A 17,660-nucleotide genomic window follows, 5' to 3' on the forward strand; every position below is an offset into this window, starting at 1 on the left:
TCAGTAGCTCTCAAGTCAGGGCTAAAATAACTATCAGTATTTTGTTTGGACGTAGTGTCTTCTGCGGATATTTTTCTGCCACAATGACTCACATTTTTGCCTCTTAGTTTTACCTGTGCATCCATAGTCCCAAGGTTTATACAGAGGAGCAAAAACTAAGGTGCTCCTCAAGATTATAAAATGTCATGCAAAGGATAAATATTCTCTAAAACTTGCACAAAGAGATAAAGACTGATTTTTCCCCTTTTCAAGTCACTTGCAAGTCATCTACTTTTACTTTATTGTGTTGGAACAGATTTTCTATGGAAAAAGTAGTAATTTTTTTAAACGTAGTATTTCTTTAATTGTTTAGCTTGTGTAAACTGCAACCAAATTATTTCAAGGTTGTTCAGGAAATAAAAGGTCATTCCTCAGCATAAGATGCCCATACAGTTAAAACAGATCAATCTAAATAAGCTTTACATGAGAATCAGACATAAAACATAATGAACATCAAACTGAGATGTCACATGGGTTCATTGAAATTTTCCCCAGCAGAACACAGATGTATTACACGAAGGAAGTACTTGTAAAACTGAAAATGCAATTGAGGCCGAAAACAACAACAACCAACTCTGAGAAAAACAGTTCCAACTTCAGTAACTTTCCCACATCCATCTCAAGGAGTGCTCCCAATCAAATTCACTTCCTCAGACTCGTATAAAATCGGTAGATATAGGCCTCTCATGACTTAATTCATGAACCATAATCAACCAAAGAAAAAGGTTTGAGTAATATTAACTCAGATTTTTCTGTGTTCTGTGAGGAGCACAGATCCTCCCTGACTGAGCAACAAGTCTCACCAATAATAACAGGAATAAAGGCTGACATGAAAAAGTGATGCTCAAAAGATAAAGTTGTTCAACTGAATGATCCCTGGACAGATTTCATTGAAGTATAACAAATCAAGAACAAAATCATGAATCATGGAAGTTCTTACCAGCTGTCAGCAAAGAGTGAGCACAGACAACTCAATTTCAGAGTGGCAGCCCCTCCAGAGACCACCAACAAATATAGGAGTGACTTGTCCTTTGGCAAAGCTTGTTTTTAAGAAAACCTTATATCTTGTTCATACCAATAAATGTGACACTATTGGAATGACATCGTGTTGAGAGCCAAAATGACTTAAGGAGTTCTTGATGACTGTCCTAGTTCTGGAAACCAGGACAATGCCATAATAGTGGCTTTATCCTTAGTGACAGGTGAGTGATCCCAAAGGACAAGGCTTGAAGAGCAGGTATCAGAAAAATGAACCGGAAAGCATTTAAAGTTTTATCTGAGTGGATTGTGACATGTAGCTACAGAAAAAAGTATTGCATTTCATCCAGTGCAATAACAGTGGCAGACTCTTTGGGTACATTTGTGATTTTTTTGATATTACAAAAAAAGTGTGCAATGACATCTCCTAAATGGAGTTTCTCTGATACCTAAATATCCCAGTAGTGGTAGCACAGCATGAGCCTTGAACTAGTTTTGACTGCATGGCAGCTGGGTATCTCACAGAGTAGAAAAGAGAGTAGATAGAGCAAATCTGGCCTTGAAATTTTGGGAGAACATGTCTGAGTGCAATGCGGGGGAATACGCTTCTCCTACCCAACCCCAAAATCAACAAAGCACCCATCCTGGCACGCCCTTACAAGAGAGTATGAATATCTTGCAAGGAGGGAAGACTTTGGGAACTACAGCCCAGTCAGTCTCACATCAGTTCCTAGTAAGATTATGTGGGACAGGCCCCTGAAAATTATTACAATGTAGACATGAAAAGCAGGCAGTTGGGATAAAATGAACATGGGATTAGTAAAGGCAAGGAGCACCAACTTGTGGCCTTGCAAAAAGAGAAGCCTGTCTCAATGTACAAGAAGAGTGTATGCTCTTCTTCAACTTCATAAAGGCTTTTGACGTGATCTCCTATGCTACATCCTTATAACTCAGTCAGAGAGAGAAGCTCAACGAAGATATTATCTCAGAAAAATAATTTGAGGTCGTCACAGAGGCACCTAAGGCCCAAACATAAACCTAAATATATGCAATGATTTAGGTGAAATTAGCAAAGGTTAATTCTATTTTGATGATTATATATACTCAGATAAAAATAAAACAATGTAAAATAAAGCTCTCTAAATATGTATAAGGATATTCAATCTATCAAGTAAAAATCTGGAGGAAAAATACCTAAAATAAATCCTGCTTTGAACCCCACCTACAATTTCTTAATTCATATAGAATTGCATATTTTAAAATACAAAATATTCAAGAAGTTTTCGGTTTCCCCTGTTCAGTAAGAAGTTCATATATTCACTATTTCTTGTTTTCTTGACATTTTCCCAAAGACTTTTAACTCAATTATTAAATTCTGTGTTCTCTAAGGATATCTCTGGAAAACACATGCTAATTTCAGAGAATACATTTTTAACCTTATTAATTGTGAAAAAAAAACCCCAAAAGCAATCCCCTCTGCTTTAAAGGACAATAGGATACTTATTTTATGTAATGGAAACAATTTAACAAAGAGAAAACTGGATTTTTTTCAGCCCTTAAGAATTGTATGTGCAAATGGAAAAGATTAATAAACCCAGGAATACATTCTTGAGAAACCACCACGAACCACTTTTACTGTTATATGACAAGCTAATAAGACTATACCTCGATTATTTCTATTCAAAAGTGCAGCAGTATGGATGAAGTAGCATGATAATAAAAGCATTTAATTCAGAAGAACTGAAATATCAAAATAATTCAGGATGTTGCATTATGTGTTACTTGATTTCATACATCTCATTAATGATACATTGTAAAGAATGAAGTTTGCATCATATCAATGCAAATGATATAAACATTTATATAAGGGAAATATAACATGGTCTGGATGAAACTCACTGGTTTCAGGCTAGCAATTTGATCAAAATTATACAGCTAGACCATTCATAACCAAAATGTAATTCTCTAAGATTCATTTCATGGAGTACACATTCTGTGTATAATAAATATGTCAATTCAGAATCAAATGAGCCCTTATCTCAGGGTCTGATGCATTATTTTAAATTCTGACATGCAGCAAAGCCATTTGATGAAAATACAAAAGTCTCTTTGTGTAAACATAGAATTGGGGGTAGGAATCCACTAACTAGGTATGGTAAAAAGGGCAAAGCAAGAGGAACAGGTCAAGGGAAACAGCACATTTTGAGTAGCCTTCTCTCATGTAAACAACTTCTACACAAAAGAAAATACTCATTTTAGTCAAGACATGGCTTTTTCACTGCTACCTTTGGAAAGAAAATTTTGTACTATCAGCAGTAAATATCACTAGAAATTTTCTTTTGTTTTTAAGAATTCACACACGTTTGTTTTCCAACTGACTTAAATTCAAGTATTTTAGCATTCACTTTGAATATTCAGGGTTTCAATGAAGAAATCACAAGATCAGTCAGTGTTTCAACCTATATACAAAATTCAATACCATTCTCTTGATAAACGCAGTTTAAGGTCTGCATTTAGCACTGTATAAATGATCTTATTTGGGCATCCACATATGCAGCAGACAAGTGGTCTTCAGTAAGCATATGTGAGCTTTACACTAGCAAATCTGGCCAATCTCACACTTAAATTGCAGCAGCAGAGAGCTCAGCTTCTCCTACCTACTCAAGACTCTTATCAGCAGTAATTCACTATCAGAATCAGAGGTGAATGCTGCCCTCTCAATGAACATTTTTATCACTTTCAGCCTCAGTCTACTAAAAGACAGCACCAGCAAAATGTGCAAGAATTCCAGTCATGCCTCTTGCCATAGCACAGCACACCCACTGCTGTTGATGACACCCACCCTGCTGATGACACTGGCCTTCCCACCTCACTCTGCTCGGTGCTGCGGTGGGAGAGAGTGAAGGCCTGACCTCCTGATCTGAGAGCCTCCTTGGAGGTCCCCCTGAGGTCATTCCACATTCTGCAGTGCAAAGAAAATATACGGCTCCTGCAAAGTTACTACTGAATGTTACAAGTCATCCCAGCAGTTAATCAGACACTGTCACTTTAATGGATGTGTACTTAGGGAAATGAGGATAGGCTTAAAGAACTAACTCTCCTTCTAGAAAATAAGCAATGAGTTGTTGATTTCACAGAATATTTTAACTCCATTATACAGCAAACTCAAATCATTATTACTTCCATGGAAAAGGCAGACAAAAGCATTCCTGTCTGTACTACCCAAAGTAAACACTAATAGCTGGTGAGCAGAATCTGCTGTAGGTATTGACTAGGTCACTACTGACTGTGATGAGAGCTCAGAAAACCTAGCTTACTTTTAGATTTCAACAGCACTGTGGCCATTTTTGTAAGTGCCAAAAAGGCTCATAGCACATGCAGATGCCATACAGCTGTAGAAATACCCTGCAGAGACATTACAAAACCCTACTGCTAAGCTGGATACCGCTCCAGAGGTTTCCTTCATCATTCCCTCCTGGCATTCCATTTGCATACAGAAGTTACTGAACTTTCGCACAGCTACTGATCAAGTTGACATAAGACTGGAAAGTGGACCTAGTTCAAAAGTGCTGCAACATGAGAATAAAGCCTGTGGAAATACTACTTTTAATCTAGGTGACAAGTGTCATAAAGTTAATACATATAAAGTAGCCTGCAACTCCAAAAGTATTTTACTTGAATTATTTTGGCCAGTTAATGATCAACTCTATTTTCTGCTGGCTTGAGAATACGTACTGATAAGTGTCATTTATTCATGAGTCTCACAGGACTAGTGGGACTTTATGTTAGGCATCTGGTAGATTCTGCATCCCTTTCCTTTAAAATAACTATGCATTAAATATGCCTAAAATGCATTTGTGTGCATTTTTTTCTGAACTTTGTTAGTAGCTAAATGAAATTAGGACCCTACTCAAGTCTCATTACTGTCACTTGAAACAAAAATTTCCATCCTCTCTTTAACAGAACCAATGTTCTGCAATAAGAAGCACTGGGCAAGAAAATATTCTAAATCATTACTCTCATGTACAGTAACAACAGAACATGGAACAGTAACACACACTGTCCACTCAAAAAAAGAAATGGGAGAAATGCAGACATCATGAATAACGTTCTGCGGCCTTGAATGAAAAGTATGCTCCCTTCAAGGTTGCTTTATTATAAAAGTTTTCATTACCTAGGACAATACTGGTACTGTATTAAACATTGAAAAATCTTAGCTTTACAGAAAAAGAAGATGAAGAGACTACCTCAAGGATTTATTAACACAAGAGTGAACTAATCAAGAGAAATGGGAAACTGTCATCTCAATTATGAATGTACTCAAGACTTCATATACATAGAAGACAGATTTCAAAAGACAAAATTTTTCACAAAGGAATTTAGGGTCAACATACTTGTGATTCCTGTCAAATGTAGCAGTATGCATATTAAAATTCTTTTCAGATGATTGACTGAAAACCAACATACCATTCTACTCTGATCATAGGTAATAACACTCAGAGTAAAAAGATGATTTTTCCAGCATTTCGATTTTTTTTAATTCATTGACAATGTTAATATAAACAGCATAACAATCAAAACAGAGTTAAAATGACCTACACTGAATTTCATGTTACAAAGTTTCTTTTCATTTTTCCTCTGTAATAACGTGATGCTATATGATAATTACATTTAAACAACATTTAAAAGGGTTTGCTTTGAAAAATTAAATCCTAGAGACATTACACTGTATAGCAGGATTTCCTCTACCTAATGAGCAAAATAAACCCAAAAAAACCTTAAAATTAAAAAAGTAATGAAAAAGAAATCATGATAGCTAGTGATAAAAAGAACAAAACCATTCCTTATTTCACTGCATTTTGAACTTATCACCACTCTTGTTTTTCTGGACTTTACATCAAATGAGAGTCAAATGTTCCAATCCCAGTGCTGAGGTCATTTGAAGTATAAAATATACATGCTTTGAATCTCCTTTCTTTAGGATAAAACATTTCTTTTAAGAAGCAAGCAAGGTTTCAGAAAAAAAATAATTGACATGAAGGAAGCTTTCACTGCTAAGATATTCTCAAAGCAAACCTCTACTGATTGCTAATCTAGGAGGTGTAAGAATTCAACTTTGTAGTTTGAGACTGAAGAGATCAATTTATATTAGCTGCAAATTAAGAAATAAAGATGAAAAATACCTACCTTTCGGGAATGGATTTCTTTCACATATAGTGGAAGTAGAAATTCAGATATTCCTTCAAGTCGTATTCCTTTTTTAGTGACTCTCAAATTTCCCATTCCATCCTACAATCAATAATATATATATATATTCACTTTAGGAAATAACCTTAACCAGAACAACCTAAAAAGAAGACAGTAGTTGGCTTAACCCCTAAAAATAATGAGTGCTATCCCAGTGTCCCCAGCTCTTCTCATGATCTTGAGGAGGAGGTAGATGGGCACATTTATAGCCAGAGCCTCACCTAGTGCTGAGGTATTTAACTGTGAAACCTGATGGCGACCTGCACACTTTATTTCTTGGCTGCACCTAATGCCAGGGAACAACTGTGGACTACCATTATTCCCCGTGTAGGGTGAAAAAAGATAATGATTTTTACAGCTGCTCAATAAAAAAACTAGTTAATTTTTTCTCTATATATGTAACATTTGGTAAAGCAATTTATTCATGGTTATGTCTTGAATCCAGTGGATTTTTTTCCCCAGTTATTAAAACAGGAAAATATCATTTAGGAAGAAAGAAAATTGTCCTTAGTGGTTGCTCATCACCACTAAGAGCATGTTGCTGATGAACAACTTCCAAAATGCTAATTTTGATTGTTTCTGTTTATTTATCAGAATAGAAATAGGAAAGGTGCCATTGTAAATGTCTGGATGAAACAAGTAAACCACATAATTCAATGTTCAATAAAATATAAGCATAGAAAAGTGGCGTAATAAGGCTTCAGCTGCACTCTTACAGAGAAAAAAACCAATGGAACATGCTTGATACTCAAGAGACAAAATTATTTTGCACAGCAATAGAAATCCAAGATTTTTTATCCCGAGAATCTTGTTACTGTATTCCTGACAGGAAAGTAATTCTTCATTGTACATCCAGCGGAATTTAACTTGATCCACTTAAGTGCAAAATAAACACATTTAATCTAATTGCTAATGACGTAATTCGATGCCATTGTTGACTCTAGTGTACTGGAACAATGAGAACTTGCACTTTTGCTCTGCTGGTTGAACTGTGAAGCAAATAACCTCTGCCTGCTGGGTAAACAGCTGGGTCACAGTCCTCAACTGCAATAGCTGAATTGTCAAATAATGCTTCTTAAGAAAGTGATGATACATTTAAAGTATTTATCTGAAGTCAAGTAATGTTTATACACATATTTTCACTTAGAAAACTTCAGGTATTTGTAGGCTTTGTAAAAAAAAAGTTCAAAATGAAACAGTGATGCCTGTTTTTGAAAAGGAAATAAGCTAAAAAAATTAGAGCTCATTATGGAATGTGTAATCGGCATTAACAAAAATTAAGTCTCAATTCGATAAATCCTATAGTAATAGAATATAAAATTTTAATAGTAAAGGATAACCTGAGAAAATACAACAAGAATGCTGTAGTTTTTGCCAGTGAATAAATACTCAACAAGAATTAGGTATTTTATTTATTGATTGATTTAGATATAAACATGTTTTCTAACATGTTTATATCCAAATGGATATCCATGGAAAGGTAAATTCAATATTCTGTGGAATGTTTGTAACTGACACACATAAAGTATATTTACAATAAAAATAGGCAAGGAGGGAAAAGGAGAATATATGAAAAATAAACACAAAATATACAAAAATGCAAAGTCAAGCTTTCAGAGAACTAGAAATGCTGAAATTCAATTTGCCTAAGAAGCTTCCATCTGCTTTATCTTGCAAGTATGTGTAGGATAAAATTCTATATTCCTATGTGATATTTACCCTCCTGATTCTCAGCTTATTCCACACAAGGTTGGCACACACAAACCTCAGTCAGCAGCTATTTTGCTTTCACATCATTATTCTCTTTGCTCCTCATTTATTATACTCTGTTAAAACTGTGCTTTGAAGACAGTACTGTCAGTTTTCTTCTAGACTTCTATTCTCCTGTTTATTTATGAAATTATATAGTTCCTCACAACTATTAATTAATTTTCAAAATACTTTCAGTAACTTTTTATGGTGGTACTGTTCTCATGTTACTGACAGAAACCTAAAGCAGAAAATCAATTTGTTCACTAGTTTTTGATACTTAACATATTTTCTCTGTTTATTATCAGCAGTGGGAAGTTAATTTGCATGGCAAGATTAAACTGTCAGAGTGTCAGAAATAAAGTAATGATAGAGCCTACTGTTTCCATAAGGGCTTTCACTTTTCTGAGTGACCTTTCTTAGTACTCATTCTTTAGTCCTTCAGCAGAGAGATACCCTTTTAGTAAAATCCAACAGATTGAATGCAGACAGACTCTGCACAGACAGAAGCACCCCAGCTTAAGTAAAATTACATGATTCAACACAAAAAGACAGACACTAAATTCTGGAGCCTAAGAAACCCTAAGCAAAAGGTGTTATTAAACTGGAATAGGGTGGCTGATACCCCAGTTCCTTGATAAACACAATAATCTTCCAGACAATAACTTCCTGAAGTGGGTAATGACTGACATGAAATAAGGCTAAATAGTAAAATACAGAAAATAGTCAGACATGTACTACTATGACACGTTTAACGAAGATGACCCCATTCAAAAAATTACTTCCAAGTATGTTTCTTTCACCAATAATTCCCCATCAAGTTTAAACAAGGGTTGGAATAAGAAGAGTTTCTTGTTTAATTGAGTTAGAACTATGCTGTTACAGAGAAAAATTTAAGGGTTTTCAGAACTAACACAACTTGGTTAAAAAGTTATTAATATTAAAAAGATTAATTAGAGGAAGGTCCTTCTGCTCATTTCCCAAATAAACTCCATAAAGCTTAGGTTTTCCAGGCAAAAAAAATTCAGATTATCCTTTTAGTGCGATTTTATTTTATTCAAGTGCAAAAATAGACTTGAATGAACTATGCCAGTACTTAAAATAAGTGTCAAGTTCAGGTACTGGGACTGTCTGGGAGGGAGGTTTTCTTTTGTCATAGCAGCTGTTACGACAGTGTGGCGTTTTGGCTAAAACAGTGCTCATAACACACCACTGCTTTGGCTATTGCTGAACAGTGCTCCCAGAGTGTCAAGCCTTCCTCTTTTTTCCCCCCTCTCTGCCCCCAGTAAGTAGAGTGGGGATGGCCAAGGAGTCGAGAGGGATCACGGCTAAGCTAAATGACCCCAAGTGGGCAAAGGCAGATTCTATACCTGTAACATTGTGCTCAGCAAGAAAAAGTGACAGTAGACGAAGAAGGGGGTTGCAGGCACGGAGGGCTGGACAGAACAAGGATTGTCTTTCAGAGTGGCCACTGCTTGAAGACAGAGAGGGCATCAGCCTGTGCTAGGTTGTGAGTGATTGTCTTTGCATCACTTTATTTCCTCTTTACTATTATCTTCATTCAATATTTATCTTTATTCTGTATGTTATACGATGTACAACTCTCCACGTTTCTCATTTAAGAATATGAAACAAACTGTGACCCTGCCTCGCTCACATTGTTCTTTTCCCTCAGATACCAAGAAAAGCAACCTCTTTACGTCCATAACCATGCCTTATAGAGATTGTAAAAAAAAATCAAACATCACTAGCAATATTCTATGTCATTCTTAGAGTACATCACATTGCATTATTAAAACTAGAAATTCAAATAAGAGGCTATTAAAATATGAAAACCGAGCATTTATTTTATGCTGTTGTCTGTCTTACAACTGCAGCAACCTAAGGAAGAGTTTTACTGACTTTGGACACCACATTAAAGTCAATGAAGTCCTAGACTATACTTACTATAAATCTGTGATAATGAGAGTATAACTTTGCATCAGAGCATAAAAGAACTCCCCAGAAAAATATTCTGGGAGGCAAACAACAGTACTGACATTCAGAGCTTTTTCAAGCTTTGACCTGCTTATAAACAGATAGAGATTTATGTCCTTCAATGATCCTGTTCATGGTATATAAGAAAACCAGAGATTAATTCACACTGCCTTTAAACAGGCAAGATGATCTTTTAAAAAATGAAGTTATTTCTTCACAATGTGCTAAGAATTCTACAAGGCCGTATTACTTATACAGCCTGTATTATTTCTGCACAATAAACTATCACAGCAGAATGTTTTATCATCTTTTATGATAACTACAAATATAAAGCATATGCTAGAACTATGAACACTTCTCAACAAGTCAGGCTGGCTAAAATTAAAAACTGCAGTCTAAACTAAAAATCTAAAATCTACAATCTAAACTACCACAACTAGTCCTGGACTACATATATTGCTATCTAATGAAATATGCGGTGGTGTGCTTTCTTTTATCATTCTCTCTCTCTCTTGTTTTTCCTTCTTTCCTTTTTTTTTTTTATTTCTTTTATTTGCTTAAATGCTAAGGCATTCTAAGAAAAAAGAAGAGGATAAGGAATTCTACACAAATTGCTGATAAACCAGCAGTGTACAAGACCAAGCTTAGCTGTCTACACAATAGAGTCAGTCCTCTGTGATGTAGATGACAACAACTGGAGACCTAGGATAGGATTCACTAGGATGGCTTAGATGATCTTTCAGCTACAAAAAGGGAAGTTTTGAAGCCAAGCTGTGGACTATTTCAATTAGAAATAACATTCTGGAAGTCAGTAACTATATCCTATAAACTCACTCCACCTAGATGAAATAACACCCCCTGCATGAGATCAAACCCAGACCTTTAATATTACAAAGTTCTGAAAATCTACCAATGATATTGCTATATGAAAGACATTCTAGTGGAGGAAAAAATCTGCAATTCCTGTGTAAGACCACAGAATTCAAAATTCCTTGGTCTGGAATAAAGAAGTTGGAAGGTGTGATGTTCCAGGTCAGGAATGAAAACTCTCACTACGCAGGGTGTGAATAGAGTTCTGATGGATCCTCCAATAATTTGTCATGCATCTCATGCAGTAAAGGACTCTGCTAACTACAGTGCAGCCTTCTTCCCTTTCCTTTTTCCTTAGAATCATGAACTTATATGCAGATGCACAGTGAAAAGCGAACTGAAGTTGCTTTGTTGCAATGTTATTCAGCATTAACTAAAACATTCAGTACTTTACAGCAGGAAAAAGCAAATAGCTGGTGAGTCAGGAAATCCATTCTTATCAATAATATTCAAGGTTTTCAAAAGTTCTGATGTTAGATGTGATATGCTGCATGTTTTCCGAGTATATATTTAAGCCCAAACCCTGTCTCCAAAAACTCACATTCTGTAGAAGGCATCATTACACAAAACAGGGAGGGGGAAAATGATAAATGAAAAGTAGGATTTAAACAAAGTGCCTACATCTGATGTACAATAAATTAATAAGCACTCAATGTGTGTTGTCCTGTAGACATCATAGCAGAAGCTAAGCATGAAATGGAATTTGGATGATGTGGCTGCACTGGTATGTAAAAGCACAGATGAAACATCTAAGCATGCAAACATGACATACCAAAGAAAAAAAATAGGGTATGATATCAGAAGAAAGGTGATTGAACAAATGTAGCAGTAGTGAATTATAGTGAAGATGGAAAAAGAATACTGAACTTGATATAATGGCACAAAAAGCAGGTAATTTAAAGGGACAGTGATGGGGATGATTAGGAAAATGAAATACATTATATTATGAAAATGAAATATATATCAGCTATGTTGTTGATAAAATGGAAGATGTACACAAAAGATTGGAAGAACGATGACAAAGGAAATTATTTGTATTGTATTCGCACATGAAAAAAACTGGATTTAATAAACAGAGCTGGAAAATAATTCCAGTTGGAGAAAAATGGTGCTTGGACATGACTATGGATGTACAATTGAAGGAAAACTAGGCAGGAAAAGTCTTGCATAAACAAAATTGGTAGTGGTATAAGCAACAAAACCAGATAGTATTTTCCTGGATTACTAGGAAAGATAACTGAATTTAAATAGCCAAAAATAAAGGTAAAATGAAAGCAAGCTATTCACTGGAATGGCAAAAATCTGGATTGATGGAAACACCTGCCTTCAACCATCTGCTGACAATGATAGCTGACACATTGTAGATATCAGGGTAAAGCTAGGGAAGAAATTACTGCAGTTCAGTACAGCAGTGTTTAAAGAGAAAAAAAAATAAGGAAAAAAATAACATGAAAAACCATTAAAAAAGAAAGAAAAGTCAGACTACTATCCAAACTAACTGGAATTAAAATTCTCTGAATATATGTTACAGTAGAATGGTTTTTGAAAGTGTGGAGCATGACCTGGTTCTTCAATTATAAACTACTTATATTAATATAAAATACATACCTATCACGACAATAAGATGAACCCCCTATTTCATGTTCAAAATTTTGATTTTAATCCATGATAAGGGGAGTTATGCTACTTTTCATTCAAACATAGATGAACACACCATTGTGAGGATGCTCATTATTGTCTTTGAAAGGTTGTGGCAGTCAGAAATGAAAGAAAGCAAATGGCACCCCAGACTTCAAAAAGAGCAAGAGGGACCTGAGGAACTACTGGCCAGTCAGCCTGATCTCAATCCCTGGAAAGGCGATGGAGTGTCTCATTCTGGAGGCCATCTCTACCCATGTGGATGACAAGAAGGTGATCAGGAGCATGGATTCACTAAAGGTAAATTATTGCTTGATGTCTTCTACAAAGAAAAAACTACCTGGAGGGATGAGGGGAGAGCAGTACATGTCATCTATGTTGACTTCAACAAGGCTTGTGACACTGTGTCTCACAACATCCTCGTAGGCAAACACAGGAAGCATGGACTGGTGGAGTGGACAGTGAGGTGGATTGGGGGCTGGCTGACCCCAGAGAGTCACAGTCAGTGGCCTCAGGGTCTAGCTGAAGGACTGTCAGTAGTGGCATCCCCCAAGGTTCAATACTGGGCCTGGAACTGTTTAACTTATTCATCAATGACTTGGATGAAGGGGCAGAGACGTCCTCAGCAAGTTTGCTGATGACACAAAGCTGGGAGGAGCGGCCAACACCCCAGAGTGATGTGCAGCCCTTCAGAAGGGCCTTGACAGGATGGAGAGATGGGCAGAGAGGAAATTCAGTGAAGGCAAGTGCAGGGTTCTGCACCTGGGGAGGAGTAACCCCAGGCACCAGCACAGGCTGGGGATTGAGCTGCTGGAAAGCAGCTGCACAGGGAGGGACCTCGGGGGCCTGGCAAAAACAAGCTGTCCAGGAGTCAGCAGTATTGAGTGTGGGTGTGTTTATTTTGTCCACATAAATTATACAGTTTATTTAATCCACTTCCCTCTGTTTGAGTCCTGGTTGTAATTTCAGCACAAAATCTTGAAGATAATTTAGTCATTCTGAAAATTTATTCATATATTATTCTTTTACTTTTCAAGTAAGTGATTGCCTGACTTCAGAAAGAAAAATTAAAAACTGATATAAGAGGACAAACAAATATGCTGTATACAGAAGCAGTCAATGTTTTTTGATAAATCTATAAAAAATATTTACCCATAAGAAAAAAAAAATAAAAAATTGTACAGCCCCACTGGTTTGTTGTGTACACATATGACAACTAAAACAGAGAAGAGGTTCTGACATTTTTCTAGGAATTTCTACAAACAATTTTTAGGACCTACCCTTATTGTGTATTCCAGTGAACTACACTGAACTAATGCACCATTGTCTAGATTTTGAGAAGTAAAAAGATTATTTGGGTTGCAATGCCTTATAATCCAGTCACATGCATGAAATAGCTTGTGTTAATGCAATTATGTGTTTTGTGCTTTTCATGTTTGCATCTTGCCCTTTCAATAAGGCTGACAAAACCAAAACTTCAGCTCTTGTGACACTAATCAGTAAGTGGGGCAGCAATAAAAACAAGTGCTAAATAAGCATTGGTAACTATTCTGGCAGTATTTATACCTATTCAAAAATGATAAAGCATGTCTCGAATTGAGTGGTGGGCTTAGTGGAGAGGCTCTGTAATGAATATTATTCTCTTGCACTATTGCAAAGTCAGCTCTACCTTAGCTACTACAGACATAATGGTTTGGTTTTCTCTTTAGTTTCCTTTAAAGGCAGATTCTATATCTTCTTTAGGCAAGTTATTATATTGCCTCTACTATCTTTAAAAGTATTTTCTTCATACATAGCCTGAAACTCCAGTGCTATAATGCAATTTCTTTTGTCTGCCCTTCAGATACATTATTGCTTAGACTAAATAATCACAGTTCATTTTCTTTGTATGTTATTTTGCATCTTAATGCTTCATGTTGCTTCTAGTCTGCCTTTATCGCCCATATCTCTCAAAGTAGAATAAAAAAAAAAACAGAACAAACACAGCTTGTGAACACTTACCATGGCTAAGCAGAGAAAAAATATCTCACTTGTTGATTTCAGCATGTCAGGTATTTCTGCAATATTATTCTGATTCTGACTGATGATACGCTAAAAATCAGATATTGTCATCAGAACTAATGAATTTAAATATTGGATTCCACAAACTGGCTAGGCAATAGCTTCTCTTTTATGCACTTACTGGAGTACTTACCATGTCTATGAAAGGGACAACTTTTTTTTTTTACCTCCTTATTACGTGATGACTAGTCTATTGATATAATAGTAGAACCACATTACTCCAATGGTTGCTCTTTTCTAGGTAACCATCCAGTTCATACACGTAATAAAAACTTACTGGAAAAAAAATTAAGTAGTTTGCCCTCAAAATCTTTAATACAAACATTCATTGCCCCAAAAGACTTTTTTAAATATTAAAATACATTCTTTTCCATCACAAAAGACTGAGAGCCATTTTAAGACAAGCTTCACAAGCTCAGACTCTCACCTAGATCTGAGTCCTAGATTTAAAATATTCCCCCATTTAGATTTTAGCATCCAAAGAAATTTGATTCTTATTTTTTACATTCTTACATTAAGGCATTTGTACCTTCCTAAATATTTTGCTATACTATACTCTGTATTCATTATAAAGACTTACAATAACCTCATCAGCCATACCATGGAGGTACTGAAGTACCCACAGCCAGGCATATCCTTCAGTAGCTCCCTGGACTGGCACTTGTATTTAGCAAAGTGTGCTTTTCTTACAACAAAACAAATATCATTAAATAACGCCTATTACACTACTTCCTTGATCAAATTGTAGCATTAAAGAACATTAAAGAAATCAATTTTCAAAGCAGTCCAGTCTAAGGAACCCATTACAGTCAAAATGAAAAATTATTATTTTCACATGAGGAAAAAGTGCTGTATCAAACAATTTTACTATTCAAGAAGTGTGACTATATAACACTGCAGTATTAGTATTATCTACGTTTAGACAGTTACTTAGTATTACAGTACAAACACTGCATGCTTTTCAAAAGAACTTCTACACATCTTTCAATAAACAAAACCTTGCTCCATTGATACACTCAATAATATAAATGGGACAAAGAGCAAAGTAGCTTGCTGCAGAGATCCATCTTGTGCTATCAGGGCAAAGAAAATGAAAGTGTAAGAAATGCCACAAAGTTGCTAGAAAATAGCTCCTCTTTTATCTAACAACCCGCTCAATAGAACACTCATCTCCTAAATGACAGCTTCCAGTTCCTTCTCTGCAGTGCAAAGGGAGTAAAAATACTAACCTTTGTTTTTCAAGGAGTGTTAAAACCACAATGGAAAAACCTAATCTCTTTGCATATAGCTCAGCATGGCAAAAATCACTGAGAAGTTACCAGTTATGTTGGCAAATAGGAGAAGCCTTGTAAAGGGAATCATTTCACAAGAAAACATGAAAAAAAAAATGTACTGCATCATTTTGAGGGATGATAGTGGGTTTTCAGATATCATAAATTTCCTACGGTGTGTCTAAACTGATCACAGAAGCACAATGAAAGATAAGTATTTGTGAATCAACACTTCAATGGCTCACTAACTTTCATCACAGGGAAACTTTAGAGACAGACTGGAGAAGGGACTTTAGAAAGAAGTTTAGTATCACAATTTACCCCCTTAAAAGCACAGCATCAGAATCATCTTTGTCATCAGATCATTTTCTGCCTACGGCTCTGAGGAGGCAGGCTAGACACAGAACAGCTACCTGCTGTTGTACCCACAAAGGAACTGTGGAGGGAAATTCTTCTGTTCAGGTTCTGTGCTGAAACCAGGGAACACAGACCTATATCTTCCAAAAGCAGAAATCAGAAATGAAAGAGTCCCTGCACATATCCTTTAGAAAACTGGCACAAGACCTATAAACAAAGTGGTGAAACAGAGAAGCCCAAAAAGGATGTCACAAGAAGCCCACAAAAGGATATCAATAACATTAGGCATGAACAATTCCAGTAAAAAAGTGATTGACTAGCTGGAAAGGGATGCAGGAGTACCAGACATGGAGGTTGAAATGGACACTCCCCAAAGCAGCTGATTTGGGAAACAAATGGTCCAATCCCCAACAGCAAAAGTAAAACCCATCTCAGTGCTAGCAGAACAGAAGCTGTACATCACTAACACCAAGAATCATGAGTTAGACTGGATTTGAGATTCACCAGCCACCTGATTATCACCTCATACAGCTGATTTGTAATGATAGTAATAATATAACAATCTAAGAACAGAAGGAGGTTGAAGAATTCAAATTCATGTAGTACATCTTCTTGAGGAAGAACAGTAAGGGAGCATAGATAAATTCACTTGCTTTAAGGTTCAGACCGAAAAAGATAAAGAACTGCTAAGAGACTGCAAAGGACATGTACAAACTTAAAGAACAAAACAAAACAAAAACATTACCACTTTGGGATTTCCCCCAAAGACAGGAAGGATCAATTAGATACTGTATTTGTGAAGAGTAAACAAGAGCACAGACCTCAGTGATAACATAGGTTACTGGCTAACATCTTTTATATATAGCAAGAGACGGGATGAAGAGGGAGCTCCTGAAATGCTTTCATGAGGAGTAATAAGGGTGGGTAGGCACTGGTTCCCATTTGGCTCCAATTAACAGAGAATGAAGAGTGAATGGGAAGATTAGGTGGTAATGTAGTTGAGATTGGCCACAAAAGGACAAAATTATTGAAAATTAGATTAGAAGGAAAATAATTCAAAGTAAAAGCAGTGCTTTTCAAGAAGGCAAACTCCAGTGAAAGGACTCAGTTAAAATTTCCTGTGAGATTTGCCGAAGGCAAAAAAGAAATTAGTGTGAAGTGGTAGCTCTTTAACAAACCAATTTACCTAAAGGAGAAGAAAGGCTTCTGAAAGATACTGAAGAATATTGGCATTTCTTATGCACTTTTTTCTGTTTTCTAAATTTCTTCTTTAGTCGAAAGGTCAAAATAAATTGGTTTTCTGTTTTAATTGGTGCACCAGTGATAAAGGATTAAGATCCTGCAAGGAAAGGATGAATGCATTTATGAATAGTTGTATAACCTAGGTATTTTCAAGCCCACTGGGTGAAATGAACTTCATCTTGAGATATACAAAATCAGCAAATGATAAAATATTAGCTAAAAGGTGTCTAC

General features: G+C 35.9%; 1 protein-coding gene across 1 annotated transcript in view; it reads right to left on the reverse strand.

Annotated features, from left to right (window-relative positions):
* Positions 1-17,660, reverse strand: part of SGCZ (sarcoglycan zeta) — a 396,272-nt gene that overhangs the window by 100,532 nt on the left and 278,080 nt on the right. The window contains 1 exon segment of the mRNA XM_088056576.1: positions 6,201-6,306. Coding sequence (XP_087912702.1) covers positions 6,201-6,306 — 106 coding nt within the window.

Source organism: Pseudopodoces humilis, chromosome 6, assembly GCF_049639895.1.
Source record: "Pseudopodoces humilis isolate 2021_Gansu_Grassland_sample_001 chromosome 6, ASM4963989v1, whole genome shotgun sequence".
NCBI lineage: Eukaryota > Metazoa > Chordata > Aves > Passeriformes > Paridae > Pseudopodoces > Pseudopodoces humilis.